At 44.4% G+C, this 14295-nt stretch overlaps 2 protein-coding genes across 2 annotated transcripts; one reads left to right on the top strand and one right to left on the bottom strand.

Annotated features, from left to right (window-relative positions):
• Window positions 1-232: 232 nt before the first annotated feature.
• tuft1a (tuftelin 1a) lies at window positions 233-10340 on the top strand. Its single transcript, XM_084026659.1, has 12 exons — window positions 233-405; window positions 5306-5383; window positions 6295-6396; window positions 6500-6586; window positions 6767-6817; window positions 6935-7021; window positions 7756-7866; window positions 7980-8203; window positions 8299-8404; window positions 8507-8590; window positions 8799-8893; window positions 9471-10340. The coding sequence occupies exons 1-12, from the start codon at window positions 346-348 to the stop codon at window positions 9541-9543; spliced, it is 1158 nt and encodes a 385-aa protein (XP_083882785.1). The 5' UTR covers window positions 233-345; the 3' UTR covers window positions 9544-10340.
• A 48-nt stretch (window positions 10341-10388) lies between these two features.
• Window positions 10389-14295, bottom strand: ltap1 (lipid transport auxiliary protein 1). Its single transcript, XM_084026660.1, has 7 exons — window positions 14035-14295; window positions 12539-12640; window positions 12157-12256; window positions 11989-12042; window positions 11737-11903; window positions 11363-11421; window positions 10389-11251 (listed from the first exon to the last, which is right to left on the bottom strand). The coding sequence occupies exons 1-7, from the start codon at window positions 14095-14097 to the stop codon at window positions 11035-11037; spliced, it is 762 nt and encodes a 253-aa protein (XP_083882786.1). The 5' UTR covers window positions 14098-14295; the 3' UTR covers window positions 10389-11034.

The following is a 14295-nucleotide window of genomic DNA, read 5'->3' as shown; positions in this document are numbered from 1 at the left end:
GTAAACTGAGCAGTGTGGTGGAGTTCTATCAGTCCACCTATTGGTCATCTTCAGCGTCTCACACCTTCACGAAGACGCCACGTCACGTGACCGTCGTCCCGTTCCCCCAGTTCCCTATTTGGCCGTGCGTCGGTCTGTGGGCGGGGTTGTGTTCTCACGTTCACTCCCACAGTGACGCGATGAGAAAAGTTACCACAGTGAGACTAGAGGAGGGAGCCGACACTTGAACGCACCGGTCAGAAGGCTGGAAACACACAGCAGCTCCCGAGCTTTATTAGATATACAAGTCCGCTTCTATTGATTGATTAACTTACTTTGGTTGAGGAGTTTTTCTTTCTGCCCAACATGAGCGGAGTGACGAGAAGTCTGTGCACATTTGAGGACATCAGAAATCAAGAACATGGGGTAAGTTACTCGTACTTTTCCATACTTTTAATTATAATAAGTAATAATAAAGTTGTAGTCATCGTGTATTTCCGTGTTACTTCCGCTGTGCGCGCATTACTGGTAAAGACCTCACCTCTGATTTTTTAAATTCCTTTTCCATCTACATGTATCGTTATTGTTTCTTTGACTCTACAGAGTGGATCTGTGTGATTGTGTGCCCTTTAAGCTTCCATCTCCTCTAAGTGGTATTTCCTATTAAGTCTTAGTAACTCGAGTCTAAGCCCCCCTAACCCCACCAACACACACATGGAGGCAGCAGCTCCGTATTAGTCCAGATCACATCTGTGCCTGTCAGGAGCCTTCTGCCCGCATCACCTCAGCTTACTGTAGCAGTGGTGACAGGCAGCAGGAGACGGACCTCTAAACGCCTTTTCTCCTGCACCACCTGTGTGAGAAGTGTTCCCAAACAGAGACACGTCGTAGCCCACTGCTCTGCCTGCCAGACACCTGGGATCAGTACAGGCTTCATCCTCCTCCGTCTGAGGGTTTAATCATTTACCTGAATGTGGTTTTATGAGGTGATGCTCCACTTTCACCTTATCAGCAGCTCAACACCAGCGTCAGCAGCCACAGACCCACTGAACTCACATGATAGTCTATAAAGAAGGGCATAAAGTGAAAGGTGTCCACCATGTTAACTCAAATCTAAGTGAGTGTGATTACAGCAGAATTTGAGAGAGAGATTTTACACCCGTGTCGACGGTCTAGACCTAAATACCCGTTGCTGTTGTGTAACTGTACAAAGAGGTCAGAGTGTACAAAGGGCAGCTCCACTAGCACACTTAATAAACTCATTATTTGCATTGAAGAATGTGTCATAAAGCCGTGTTTGAAACTTAATCTGTCACACGTTACTTGAACATGCGACTGATAGCACATTTGCTTGAGCTCCATACAGAGGAACACATTTGTCTTTTATCGAAGTCAAATAATCACCCACCTACAGCTATTTACATATGTGATATGGTTATTCAGGTCAGAGCTCATAAAGCAGCCCAGGTATTTCACCTCCACATGTAACATTTCATGATGACGCCCTCACGGTTTATCAGGCAGGGAGAGGTCGCTCCATTGGGATACATGGAGGGAAGGAGGCTGGTGTAGCGGAGAGAGGCCTTCAGGTCACACGGACCGAGAACTAGAGGAACAGCCGGGCTTGGCTTTGAAACTAATTGTTACTTTTAAAGTTTTAAACCCAGATATTATCTAAGAGTCATTTGAAACTTGTGTCACACAGTGTTTCTCCTCCCTAAACAACCACAGTTTATTGAGAAGATTTACTTCTACTTTTAAATGGTAAATGATGCCACCATTATCCTGACTAGACATTTTAATTTCCCTCTGACTGAATGCATTCCTCGTGTCTTTGCTCATCCTCAGACATCATCCCAGTCAGGAGTAGGTGACGTTATACGGGCTGGGACTGAGCCAAATATGACATAAACCAACAACTGGAATATACCAGATCACACCTGGTTCACACAGCAGGGGGGTTATTATTATTGAGACAACTATTATATTATTGTGGAAAGATGATTGTGGAAGGTGGCAGGTCTGACTTCATGACTCAGATCCTGGACCAGCTGTTAACCGTCTCACATGATGGTTATATACTCGCTAACCTCCCAACGCTTCCCTCCACACCTCAGCTTGTGTCTTCCCTCTAAATCTGCTCAACCCTTTAGTCTGATCAGACTTGCTGACTGACTGCAGAGCCAAGTCTGACACCTTCACTCTCCTGGGAAAGGATTTAATCCCCAAACAGGACGTACTTAAATGTAGCGCTGCAACTAACAAGAATTTACATGCCTAATAAATCTACTAATTATCTTCTGGATCAATCATCCAGTCTGTGAAATGTCAAAGTCCCAATTCCCAGAACCCAAAGTGACATTTTTAACGTTACTTCATCACCTATCTTGTAGAAGCACAACATCCTCACATTTAAGAGACTGGAATTTGCAAAAGTTCTGCATTGTTGCTTGAAAAATTAGCAAAATGAGTAAGAAATTATCTAAATAGTTACCAATTGTCTTTCAGGCAACTGATCAATTATTCAACTGTTAAGCAGTCTGCACAATAGAGTATCGGTTACTTTTGAGTATCGAATGATGGCGCCGACTGTTCAGATTCTTCATCTGGTTTGTTATTCTTTGGTCAAATACACAATCTGAGAGATTTATTGTTCCTTGTATAAGTAAGGTAGTGAACCAGCGCAGGCTTTGGTTTTAAATCACTCGGCCTGAGTCGGCTCACACCTGTTGGCTCAGAGAGTTTAATAACGGAGCTGGACAGAAGACAGAAGTGGCATCTGTGCAGCAGGTGAGGGGGAAGCAGCTCAGAGAGGGATGGAGTGATTTAAAGGCAGATGAAGTTCGTGGAATTCCTTTGAGGGAAACAGGTTCAACACCTGCAGGCGCAAGATGTACCGTTTTTATGGAGTTCAGAAATGTGAACATCGGGTACTGTTAATAAATGTCCTAGAGCTCTTGAGGGCTCCAAATACCACAGCTCTGCCGGTTTTATTATCAGCAACATTCCCGGGTTGACACTCTCATGTTATTGAACCGGCAGGATTTACAGCCTCCTGATGCCAAAGTCCAAGACAAAAAGCGTCTTCATGGCCTTTAAGCCTTTCAGCCCGGCCCCGTGATCTTTTGTGCTCTTTGTTGGTGCACCCAGCAGTGTGTGTGTGTGTGTGTGTGTGTGTGTGTGCTGGGTTTCAAGTTTCTGGCAGTGTGTACCTGAGAGTTATTGTGTGTTATACGTGTGCGTGCATATGCCATCGTCCATGAGCACATCCAACTGGTCTCTTTGTCTGTGTTCCTGGGAAGTCTAGCATTACAGGTATATTTGTGTGTGTGTGTGTGTGTGTGTGTGTGTGTGTGTGTGTGTGTGTGTGTGTGTGTGTGTGTGTGTGTGTGTGTGTGGGGATATAAAAGCGGTAATAGGCAGAGAGACTAGCGGCTAAATAGTCGACAGCAGAGTGAGGATTAGCAGAGTCTTTGTGTGCTTGTCTATGAAGAGCCAGGGAAGTCGTATAATGACGGATTCCTTCTCAACAACACTGTTCTCCCTTTCTCTCCCCCTCCCCTCGTTCCCCTCCCCTCCTCGCCGTACCAGAGCTTTCAGGTGTCTGTAATCTGAGAGGAAACATGGTGAACAAGACGCGACTCTTTTGCTTTCATTTCCCTGAGTTTTGTTAGTATAGACCTCCACCCCGACTATTAGGTTATTTTGTCTGCCTTGTTGAAGATTTCCAGTCCTCTCTGTCCCTCTCGGCTTTCTCTTCCGTTACTTCTTCCTGGACTGACATCCAGCTCTGCATAAAGGCCCTCTGTGGTCTATACCACACATGGCCTTTCTTTATAACCGCTCACTGCTCTTTATCTCTGTGTTACGCAACACAACCAAATTCATTCCCCGCTGTCTGGCTAACATCAAGGCCGGGCGGTGTGCATATCAGACATGGTTTCTCTGCAGAGGAGATACAGTGCTCACTTTAACTGCCAATCATACGGCAAACTGACAAACAATTGAGTTTAAAGATTCGATCTTTTAGTCCATGAAATGATGCGATGTGAAAAACCTGAAGATAATAAATGTATTATTACATAAGTCAAAGAAAAGCAGCAAATCCATTTGGCATTTTTTACATTTATTTCTGATTAATCAATTAATTGACTAATTTTCAAGTTTCAGCTCTCCAACTCCTTTGTTGATGATGGAATCGGCCGTTTACAAAAACTTCATTTAGCAGCTTTTCTGGAGCGTTTGGTCACAACGCATGATTATAGTTACATTTCTGTATTCTTCAGAGCACTTTAATCATAGGTTGTGGGTTCGATCCCCGGCTCCACACTCGTCTGCAGTGTTTTTGATCGAGACAATGAACCCCAAATATCTCCCTGGCTACTTTACAGCCCACCGCTCCAGTGTGACAATTATAAATAAAAGGTCAAATATGAATATCTTATTCCACAACAACTGCTGGAGATCATGAGATATGATTAAAACGCAGTAAGCGTACTAAGCATTTAATGGGTTGCTGCGTGTTTTTGTTTGAATGTGCTATCGAACAGAGAGAACATTGCAGCCGTGTCCTGTTCCGTGTCTCAAATGCATTAGACAACAGGAAGACACCATGAATACAAACGGGAAGATAAACAGCAGAAGATGGGTTTGGCTGGAGTTATATAATGTCTGACCTCCTGGCCGTCACATACTTCTACTTGCACACACACTGGCTGGGGATCTCTCTTTAGGGGGTTCCCTGTGCTGGAGGACACACGCCCAGTCACATACCGCTCCACACATTTCCTGTTAAAGCCGCGTCTCTCTGGCGACTAAAAGAAATAACTGGACAGATTTGTGTGTTCTTGCTTTGTGGGGCTGTGCATTGTTTTGTCTCTGACTTACTCCTCCCTCCTATATTGTTAACTTGCCAGATAGTTTATGGCTACTGTGAGGACTTCTGTTGCCATGGAAATGTTCTGTCTCGCTCAACATTTCATTTTCTGCCCACATTCCCAGAAATCTGGCCACTGGCTTCCAATTGGCTGCGAGCGCCAGCAGAGTTTCCGCCGAAAGTCCCTCTGACGTCTACGGCACACAATTTAATTCAAACAATCTGTCTCTGTGCAGCTGAAAACAACTTTTGCTTTCTCTCTGACGCTCGTACCCCTTCTCTCTCACTGGTTACTCCCTCTCTCCCTCCTCTGTTGCTCTCAGTGTGTATGACTCAGTCTCTCCTCCTCTTTTTCCCCTCCTCAAAACAGTCGCCAATCGGTCTCTCCATCACATAACGGTCTCTTTGTGGGTTCCCTCCATCGTCTCATTTCTTCGTTGCCTTTCACAGGAGGGGTGCAGGCGGCTGCGGCTCACACTGCACGACCAGAACCAGGCATCTCGGAGCGCGGAGCACCACAGGGACAAGGTAAGAACCTCGTACACCTGATGACTTAGTTACGACCTGGACTGTAACACCGGTGCAAAGAACAAACAAAGTCCTGGGAGACAGAACGGTAGGACAAGAGGAGAGTAGTAATGGAAATCACTGTTTTAGATGCAGGGTTTGGATACTCGAGGGTTTATTATGATTTTATACTTTTACGCTTTAATGGATGAGTGGGATTTGTTTAAACATGAGGGAGAACGGTCTGTGATTTTTTGGGGTGAGATAAAAAATAAAACAGTAGCTGTTTTCCTTAGAGGTGGAGGTGCTATCAGTCAGGCCATGTTTGGATCTGTTTACTCTTCCTGATGATCCTGATGCATGAGCTCAGAGCTGCCGTATGTTCACAGCAAATGTTCACTAGACACTCAGCAGCTGCCATCGGCTTGTCGTTTCCACGGTTTCCACACAAGGCTGCTGAAAATGTCACAAGACAACCGTTGTTCTGCCAAAGTTAGATAAGAAAAACAAAACAAAACAAAAACAGGACCACCAGAGCAGCAGCGTTACATAACACCTCCCTGCTTTTCCTCCGTGCGTCTCTGCTTACTTCCAAAGAAGCACCGCATGTTTATTGGTTAGTCTCCATAGTGGTTATGCTCAGTGTTTCTGCCTGCTGATTATACAGACTCACAGTCAGTCACACGCAAACAGGCATCAGGACTAGACTGAGAAGAAGTATGTCGTTAGTTGAGCATGCTCCTAGTGTTTCATCATTCTTGAACAGATGTGCTGCTGGCTGTTCTTCCAGATGTTGCAATATTGAGCAGAAACATGCTCCAACGCCTCTTCCAGCCGAACGCAGTGTTTGGAACTGCATCACGCTGGTGCACCCATCCTGACGCAACACTGTGCACTCCACATTGTCAACTCCTCTGCTCTCTCCTCTGCAGCCAGTCGGACGTGCCTTCGCGCTGGTCCAGCCCACCGCCGACAGGACGCCTCTGAATCCCGAGCCGGTCAAAAAAACAGAGGAGCAGGTGGAGGTCATCAAGGTGGGCGCGGCACGGCAGGCTGTTGGTTTTTTGTAGGATCAAATGGTTTGTTTGTGCGGCCGTGTCGGTGTTTAACATCGGCGTCCGTCTCCCCCTGTTGCAGGTTTATCTCGAGGCCCGCAGACAAGAGCAGCAGAAACACCAGCAGAGCCTGAAGATGCTGTCGGATGAGGTTTCCCAGATACAGGAGGTCAGTGTCCGGACACACATTTTAAACACACACTAACACTGAAGGCTCTCTCCCGGCGCTCCTGGGTTATGGAACAATTTGTATGTTTGCAGCTGTAAAATTCCTCCTCGCTTCCAGGCTTGTTTATCACTCCATATATATATGATCCCATCTCTCACTCCCGATCTGTATGTATTTCAGGTGAGGTACTGCCTGAAGACGCTGAGGGAGCAGATGGCAGCCAAAAACAAGGTAGGTGTATTTTGAGTCCTCGTCCATTGTCGACCTCACATCCTGCGTTCTCAATGGCATTTCCTCCACATCTTTCATCTCCATCTTTCCCTGCTGACTTCCTCCTTTTCTTTCCAGCCGCACACAAATGGGTGGAAAGTGGGTCTTCCCTTCAGAAAGAGCGCTCCGTCGGCCCCCAGCGGAGGGCCCAAAGCTGACACACAGGTGAGCATTCGGAGTTGTAAATGTATAGCAGTGCGTGGATCAAATCCATGTCCTCCCCTGGACGGTGTGTGTCAGTGTGACGTCTGGAAGCCGGAGGGCAGAAACAGAGATACCAGAGAAAAAAAGAAAAGATTAAAATGACGAATGGAAGTGTAAATGTGCTTATAGCACCCCGGGGTGTATGAAAGATGAGAGCGCTGTTCCAGTACACCCTGTTCCTCTCCCCACATGTGTTATTGTGTTCCCTCCTCATTGTTCCCAGCATTCCACGCATGCCTCTCCATTAATGGTTTCGCTGCCGTCTTTGAGACACACTTGAAGCAGCTACTGCAAACAGACCTGACCCCATTGTGTTTGGTTGAGTAGTTTTAGTGTTAATTATAGAGTATATCTGTGACTCAAGCTCACTCACAGAAGTGTTGCAGATATTAGGAGGGAGTCGCTGTGATCCAACCGCTCGCCTGACGCACGCTGACACGCCTGTTGTCTTTAGAGCTCAGATGAAACGTAAACAAGGTTTCACATGACCTCATCACGAACACATCTATCCATCTATCTAGTTGTAAGCCCTTACTGTGTATACAATAAAAGTACAACCATCCACAAAGTTTTACTGTTTTATTGTGTTACAACGTTAAATCAAAGTCAGGTGGTGTAGATATGGAGTCCAATCGCAAGAGTCACACGTTACAGTATCTCTCTGCTAATCTAACACTTCATTCCTCTTTATTTAGGAAGCAAATGAAGAAGCGGAAAGAGCCAAGCTGAGGGAGGTCAGCAAGCGCTTATATGCACAGCTACAGGAAGCAGAAAAAAAGCACCAAGAGGACAAAGAGAGACTGCAGGTGAGACACTTACACAGAGCTTTATTACTACATGCATTATGATTCACAACGATAAAACGGTCGCACCGAAACCACACATCAGATTAAGACCCCTCTTCCCCCCCGTCCTCCAGGCTGAGAGCAGCAAGCTGAGGGAGCGTCTCAGCGACGAGGAGGAGCAGCTGAGGCTCACAGAAGAAGCCAGCGAGGAGAAAGATAAGCGCATAGAGGAGCTCCAGAGGCTGCTGGGAGGGATGGAGCAGGAGAGCGCCAGCCTGCGGGAGGCCATCTGCAGCCGCGAGGACGAGCTCCGCGAGCTGCACAAGATCCGAGAGGACGGCCAGAAGAGGGACCAGAGGTCAGCTGACACGAACACGAATAAATCAATATTCATCCATCGCTGGCAATGGAGTCACAAGTTTGGGGTTGTAACTCTCCTGTGTGTGTTTTTAGGGCTGAGCAGCTGGAGAAGGAGGTGGCTATTCTCAAAGAAAAGATCCACCATCTGGACGACATGCTGAAAAGCCAGCAAAGGAAAGTCAGGCACATGATTGAACAGGTGAGGTGCACATGTGTGAGATTCTGTAACGCAAACACGCTGCCTCTTCATATTTGAGAAGGGTTTACAGACTGTTTGAACTGTGTGTTTCCTCGGTTTCAGCTCCAGAACTCTCGAATGGTGATCCAGGAGAGGGACCGCGTGATCAAAGAGCTGGAGGAGAAAGTAGCTTTCCTGGAGGCTGAGGTGAGTCCTGCTTATTGTCCACTAGAAATGTTCTTTTGGGCTTTTCAGTTGGGATCTAGGATGAAGAGTCAGGGGTTAAAGGCATGAGATGTGGAAATCTGCAGATAGACAGGAGATATGAAAGAGAAGTAGATGCAACCGCTTGTGGCCACATTCATTATATGTATTGCTTTCATGTGGACTGACCTCTGACCTCCGGTGTGCGCAGAACCGAGAGATGCACGACCAGATGGATTACTTCCTGGGTGGACAAAGGTCAAATTCCTACCTTTCATCAGAGCGCAACCCCCAGATTGTCTACAGGTAACTTATTTTACTTCCTTCTTCTGCATATTTCTTTCACCAAAACCAAATGTGCCAATCTTACGGGACCCGCTCTTTCCCATGCATGGAGTGCAAGTGCGACATATATTTTGATTTCAATTTTGCATATTTGATGAAACAAGTCCATAAATAGAGTACATGCAAACAAAAGTCGAAGTTTGAAAAAAAAGTCACTGGAATTTTTCATTGGATTTTGAATTTTTGCACAAAATAAGCTTATGGATTTTATAAACAAAAGTACACATTTTGTTCAGCAAGACAATCTTAACAACTGAACACTTTAATGACTTTTGAAGCGTGAATGCCAAAAGAAAAAAAACAGGGCTGTACAGTATTTACTATATTATTATACCGGTAGTATTTTAATATAATGGAACAAACATTAAAATTTCTTCAGCTTTTGTTAACCAAAGACTTTATTTCAGGCATCTAAACAAAACCCATTAAAAAACCCATTGACTTTGAAATGAGGGAACCAGAAGATTGCTTGTTTGTATACTATTATGTAATATTTCAATACACAAACGACTCATTTCTCTTCCTCTTGTCCCCTCAGTAAACCAATCAAGCTGTCCACCTCGTCCAACAAACCCCTCCCTTTCATCAAAGTCATCGAGATCAAGTCATGAAGCGACCGTGCGATCTTTTCCATGCAGACTGAAAGCAGACAGCAGCTCTGTGACGGGCTAGTTGGCGTGTCAGAGTTGAGCTTCCTGTAACTACATCAACGCTTCCACTAAAGCCACTCAACAATCTTGATGAAACAGTTATTCGGTAGCACGCACGCATCAGGCTTGTTGTGTGTCTGTAGAATGAATGTCAGCTTTAAAAGTGCACGTACTGACTATAGTTATATGGCTCATCATCCTGACTTAAATAAATGTGGTTTTAAGCCCCAAACAATAATGTGGCACTTAAGGAAACTGTGCTGAAGTAGAAGGAAATAATATAATGTTGATATTTGACGTTAATGCCTCATTAAGTGGCATTATTTGACATATTTCTTGTAAAGCATTTCAGTCCCTGTCAATATGCAAACGTTCACCTTGTTTTGTACATAATGTTAATGAATGTGATTCAATGTTCTCATTTCTACCTAACAACTTTCTCCTTTGTATTTATTTATATATAAAAAACCTCTAGACAGATTGTGTGATAGGTTTTATATGAAGTGCATTCTAATCTATTATCTGTGTTTGTCTGTCAGAATGAAATACTGAAAATGAATACAACGCTTCCTTTGACTTCTTACTGAAATCCAGCGAGCTTTGAGACTTTAAGTCGATCACTATGAAGGGAGCGCCCTCTGCTGGACAATATACACTAGAAACGACTGTATTGTGCTGACCACATGTAAGAATTGTACAACATTTTGACTGTGTCACTGTTTTATTTGGATGGCAACTTGTAAAATAAGAAAAAATAAAATGATTCACCTGACTGGAACCCTGATTAGCACATGAAACACACATTTCACACATCTGGGGGCCAGTGTACATAAAGAAAAACAAAAAAAGACTTCCCCGGATGCAACATTCAGAATGCATTAATGTACTATACTGTAAACTACATTGCACTGAGAGAACTGATTAGATCATTAAATCAAGTATGGCTTCTGTAACGCAAACGTTTAAGGCAGAACAACAACAAAAAACCGGCTGCCAGACGAACAACAGTGAAATAAATTAGATGTAAAGATAAGTGACATAAACAGTTTTTTCAATCATTAACACTGGATTTCTCTACGAACATTGTGAACTATATTAGCATGTTTAAATACAGGTGGTTACATTTAACAAGTCTGCATAGGCCTTTATGTTGTGCAATAAATACTGATTGTCTTATGCCATTGCATAGCCCCATAGCTCTGGTTTTGTTTTGGTCAAATCAACCTGACTCACTATAGTCACACTGAACATGCATTAACGCAGGATATATGCATAGTCTACACTTAGATAAAGAGCACTGAGTCTGATATGCATTATACTGTAAACTAGGCAATATGTGTTAGTTATAAGAAGGCAGCGTTTTCACTCTAAACTATCTGGTGACCTATCGCCATCTGGAGGCACTTTAATCCCTGGCAGCTCTGCCTTGTCTTTGACCTTTCAGGTGTCTTTTCAGAACGAACTGTCCAGAGTGTTGTAGTTGTCCTTGAAGTTTTTCAGCTCCAGGAAGTGCCTGGGCCGCTTGCTGCGCTGCTGCATTGAAGATGTGAGGTAGGTGGTTTGGGTGGGGGAGGAGGAGGAGCTCGCAGGCTCCGTGGTGCTGGTCAGGTCTTTGGCTGCCGACTGGTGGTACTGGCTCAGGGTGCTGCTGCTGCTGTGAGACTTGATGCTGAAACGGCAAGTGGGAGAAACAGATTGTTCCCGATGCATGATTAAGATTCCACAGTGGGATTAAACATAAGAGGAAAGCTGTATGGGAGCAAAGGTTGTGTTTACTCACACAGAGGCCAATTCAGTTAGAGCTTCTTGGTATTTCAAAAATTCTTCTTCACCAAAAGCCTACAGACACAAAGAGTATCAGTAAATGTCAGTGTTTCATTCAGCATTATACACTACACACCAGGGAGGGTTATACAGTAAAAAGTGAAATCACGCTAATCAGAAGGATGCTTTATAAGTAACAACCTGCAGAAGTGCGATGTACAGAAGGCCACAATACACTCAGTATAATGTAAACCTGATTCTGGTTCTGAATTACAAGGGACAATTAGCTCGTACGCTGTCCAGGGGACTGTGTCGCACAATATCACGATATCATCATGATGTGTTTGATAAGATGTTAAATCTCTGGTACACGAACACACGGAGACACACCTCTGCCCCATGACGCGCTTTGTTGTACCCATCCAGCACTGTGTCGATGAGCGAGCTGAGGCTGTCTTGGAACATGGACTGGGAGTTGCGTAGCTGCAGAAGCCACGTCCGAAGTCTTTTACCCGTCACAGCGGTGGATGTGCCGCCGAGTTCACGGAAAGGGAGATCTGTGGAGAGGAGGTGCAGGTGGTTTTCTGACAGTCTGACATGACAACAAAACCTAACTGGGACTAAGATGACAGCGATGCTTACCCGTGTCTCTGGCGGCGTCCAGGGCTCTCATCCTGTACAGGTAGTCATGGGAACCTGCAACACACACAGATTCCTGTGTACACATGCATGCAAATGACTTACGGTGATAGTTTCAGGACTGGTGTGTGTATGTGTGTGAGACTGTTGTGTTTTGTGTGCTTCACCAACCAGAAAGCTTTAGCCGGTCATCATCTGGGGACAGCAGGCGAGGCTCAAAGTGGATTTTCTGGACCTGGCACAGTTTGGCTTCAATGTCTTGTCTCAGCTCCTAGAAAACACACACACACACACACACACACACACACACACACACACACACACACACACACACACACACACACACACACACACACACACACACACACACACACACACACACACACACACACACACACACACACACACACACACACACACACACACACACACACACACACACACACACACACACACACACCAGAGCTCAGTGCGGTACAACCCAACTATAATATCATAATTTATCAGCAAGACACTGTGTCACACTTCTGGTTCATTATGGTGTGGGTACTACCTTAGGAGCATTGTGGCCGAGAGGAACATGTGGTCCTCGCCGAGACTTCATGGCAAATCGCATAATTTGTCTTTTGACAAAGACAAACAGCAACACAAACACCTAGAGGAAAGAGTTAGTCGATTTTTAAGCATAATGAACAGGATGCCAGTGGATGATAAACATGAACAATTAATAAAACAAAAGGCACAATATGTAAATAATTAAATTCAAAAATCAAAATAGAAAAATGGTATATTGAACTTATACAAGCAGTCACATTTTAAATTAAAAAGTGACGGAAGCAACTAATTACATTTACTCTGGTCATTTACTCAACAAAGTCATTTTGTGTAAGTTACTTGTACTTTTGGGATTCTACATTTATTACTGTTATTGTACTTCGCTACATTTCAAGTCGCAGGCAAATTAAAACAACAATAGTCACATGAAGGAGCCCTGATAAACTGTGAGAGAATGGAGCAGAAGAAGGAAGATAGCAGCTGCAGCGGTAAAGAAGCTGCATGTGTGTCATCGACCACAAGGGGGCGCAGTTACAATTGTTTGCTCATTGGTCGCCAAGTTCACGGGCATGGACGTTATTAAATTACAGGTCACATATACGTTGTGGTTATAATTAGCATTATTGTACCTCAGCACAGTTACTTTTTTCTTAGCATGTATAGTAATTAATGATTAAATTAAAGCACCGTCAATTGGCGCCTACGTTCTAGCTAACATGTTAAATGCTAAAGCTAACAGCTCGTATGAGAGCTTTTGCTGCTGTTTTAACTTTTAATCCCTGATGTGACAGTAGAGCCTCATTCACCTGAATACGTTTTGAATTGTAGGAGTGCAGCGGGACCAGAGAGCAGACTGGTTAAACTGGGACCAGAGAGGCCACGTGGACGGGCGATACTGGCACCAGAAAGGTCGAAGATATAACGGATATTACGCATTTTTAGACAGTTTAGACCGACTATGCTCAAGAACTACATTGAGCCATTGAGAAGGGCGAGTAACTCTGCTGATAAGAACTACAACAACCGCTTGGTTACCTAGCAACCTGGTTGCATATGCGCGGCGTTTACACACTGCAGTCTCCTTTGCTGTAACATGTGTTTACTCTATTGATTTTTAAAATGATTTCGCCGTGTTGTCCATTATTAATTTTTTTGTTTTCTGAATTGTCTGAGTGTTTGTCACTTTTCTAGTTAATTCCTGCGAGGCTACACTGAAGAAGCAGTTATATATAAGATATTTTAAGTAACAAATGTGTTTCCCCCAAAGTACATTCATGTATAATAGTGGGGGGGTGAGGTGATCATTAGCTGTGTTGTAGTGATGCTGTCTGTGTGTGTGTGTGTGTGTGTGTGTGTGTGTGTGTGTGTGTGTGTGTGTGTGTGTGTGTGTGTGTGTTGTGAAAATGAAGGGGGGCAGTTGTAAAACACTACATTTAGACTGCAGTCATCGTGGGATTGAACTAACAACATGGTTTCAAAGTGTAACGGACTCACCAGACTGCCGTAGGCCATGACGAGCACCACGTTAATGCTCGAGAGGAGAGAATCATTCCGCATTTTGACACGGCGCGTTTAAAGTCAAACTAACATTAACGCTAGCTAACTTAGACGACGGAGAGTAACTTTACGTCCAACACCCGACATTTGAAAGGCACGCGGTTTCATGTAAGTGCTCGTAATTAAAACGCACGACGCGACTAACGTTAAACGAAAGACAGACGGGGAAGTGACATAAAGTGCTTTTCGTTGTTACAT

This window comes from Eutrigla gurnardus (genome assembly GCF_963514095.1).
Source record: "Eutrigla gurnardus genome assembly, chromosome: 14".
NCBI lineage: Eukaryota > Metazoa > Chordata > Actinopteri > Perciformes > Triglidae > Eutrigla > Eutrigla gurnardus.
The sequence above is the reverse complement of the archived record's forward strand: the minus strand, read 5'-3'. Positions and strand labels throughout refer to the sequence as shown.

Bases quoted from the DNA above. Each gene is read 5' to 3' on its own strand.
- tuft1a (XM_084026659.1), top strand. From the start codon at position 346: ATGAGCGGAGTGACGAGAAGTCTGTGCACATTTGAGGACATCAGAAAT. The intron at 7,022-7,755 runs GTGAGCATTCGG...CTCTTTATTTAG, and splicing joins GGCCCAAAGCTGACACACAG to GAAGCAAATGAAGAAGCGGA. The intron at 8,894-9,470 runs GTAACTTATTTT...TTGTCCCCTCAG, and splicing joins AACCCCCAGATTGTCTACAG to TAAACCAATCAAGCTGTCCA.
- ltap1 (XM_084026660.1), bottom strand. From the start codon at position 14,097: ATGCGGAATGATTCTCTCCTCTCGAGCATTAACGTGGTGCTCGTCATG. The intron at 12,257-12,538 runs GTAGTACCCACA...TGTGTTTTCTAG, and splicing joins TCGGCCACAATGCTCCTAAG to GAGCTGAGACAAGACATTGA. The intron at 11,252-11,362 runs GTGAGTAAACAC...TTGCCGTTTCAG, and splicing joins CTAACTGAATTGGCCTCTGT to CATCAAGTCTCACAGCAGCA.